Genomic DNA, 1,247 nt, shown 5'->3' on the forward strand with positions numbered 1-1,247 from the left:
GGCTGTCGTTATATTTGAATGTGTCAGTGCAGTTCAGTGTGACAGATGAAAACACAGCACCCTCTATCTTGTTTCTTATCATATTAGAATCTATAACTCCTGGAGCCGCCAGGGGATCTAGATCAATACTGCTACACAAACTTATTGATAAAGACAAAGAGTTGTTGTGTATTTGCTGAGAGTGAAAGCTGCTTCATGAACAGGTTCTCCTGCTGATACATGAGGACTCCATGTTTAAAACAACTCATTAAATGTAATTCTGACTCTGACCATTAGCTGGAGCTGCAGGATGAGACTTCCTGTTCGTGTAATTCAGGTGTGTTTACCTCGGGACAGGGATGTATTTGACTTTCTTGGCGTTCAGATCAGTCACCTCCAGGTACGCCGCTGTCATCGGAGGTGTGACATCTGAGTGACAAACAAGAGTCTCTCAGTGAATTCATTCTGCTTCAATCTCATCTGAACGTTGTGAACACGCTACGATCTGAACTCTGACCTTTGGGGTACACCTCCTTCAGGGGCACCTTGTTGGGGGGAAGGGCTCGGACCACCTGATTGGCTGAGAGCAGACTGACGCAGTTCTGCTGTTTGGCGGCGCTGGACCGAAGCCCTCCTCTGAGGAACGTGTGAGCCCCGCCCTCGCCGCTCTTCATCGCCGACAGGTCAACGGGCCTCTTAAAGCTGTACACCTCGTTAGGAGACTGGACACAACCAGAGATGGAGAAGAACATATCACTGAAGACTTTCATTCACCTGACACACACACACACACACACACACACAGTAGCACACCAGATCCTCCTCCACCTCCTGTCTAAATACACCTGCTCACTTCCTTGTTGCCCCCCCACCTCTGAAACTCTCCCACCAGATATTAGATATAAGACATAAGTGAATAAACTTCTTTTACAGCCTAATGTATTATTCTAACTTCTTTTATTTAATAGTCATTTTGCTTTGTCTGTGTATTTGTATGATGACACTGTTTGCTATTGTGTGTTTTTATACATAAATAATACATTATAAATACAAATAAATGCATCATTATTATAATTATTATAAGAGTCAAATGGAGAATACAGAGGAAACGAGTCTGTAAACACAGTGAGAGTTTATAAACCCAGAGACCAGATTCTTCTTCTTCTTCTTTTTAATCGTGCAGTCTCAGACTCACAGTCTCATACTGAGTTATAATGTCCAAATACAGAATCTACCGTCGCCTGAAGATTATTCAACTTTAAATTTCT

General features: G+C 42.9%; 1 protein-coding gene across 1 annotated transcript; it reads right to left on the reverse strand.

The window, feature by feature from the left end:
- Positions 1–271: 271 nt before the first annotated feature.
- Positions 272–696, reverse strand: LOC111670806 (von Willebrand factor A domain-containing protein 8-like). Its single transcript, XM_023427713.2, has 2 exons — positions 497–696; positions 272–408 (listed from the first exon to the last, which is right to left on the reverse strand). Exons 1-2 carry the CDS (start codon positions 651–653, stop codon positions 323–325), a joined length of 243 nt encoding a protein of 80 aa, XP_023283481.2. The 5' UTR covers positions 654–696; the 3' UTR covers positions 272–322.
- Between the last annotated feature and the right edge of the window lie 551 nt (positions 697–1,247).

This window comes from Seriola lalandi, unplaced genomic scaffold (genome assembly GCF_002814215.2).
Source record: "Seriola lalandi dorsalis isolate HSWRI2012SDOR001 ecotype SW California unplaced genomic scaffold, Sedor1 jcf7180002006177, whole genome shotgun sequence".
Lineage (NCBI taxonomy): Eukaryota > Metazoa > Chordata > Actinopteri > Carangiformes > Carangidae > Seriola > Seriola lalandi.

Bases quoted from the DNA above. Each gene is read 5' to 3' on its own strand.
- LOC111670806 (XM_023427713.2), bottom strand. From the start codon at position 653: ATGAAGAGCGGCGAGGGCGGGGCTCACACGTTCCTCAGAGGAGGGCTT. The intron at 409-496 runs GTCAGAGTTCAG...TTTGTCACTCAG, and splicing joins GAAGGAGGTGTACCCCAAAG to ATGTCACACCTCCGATGACA.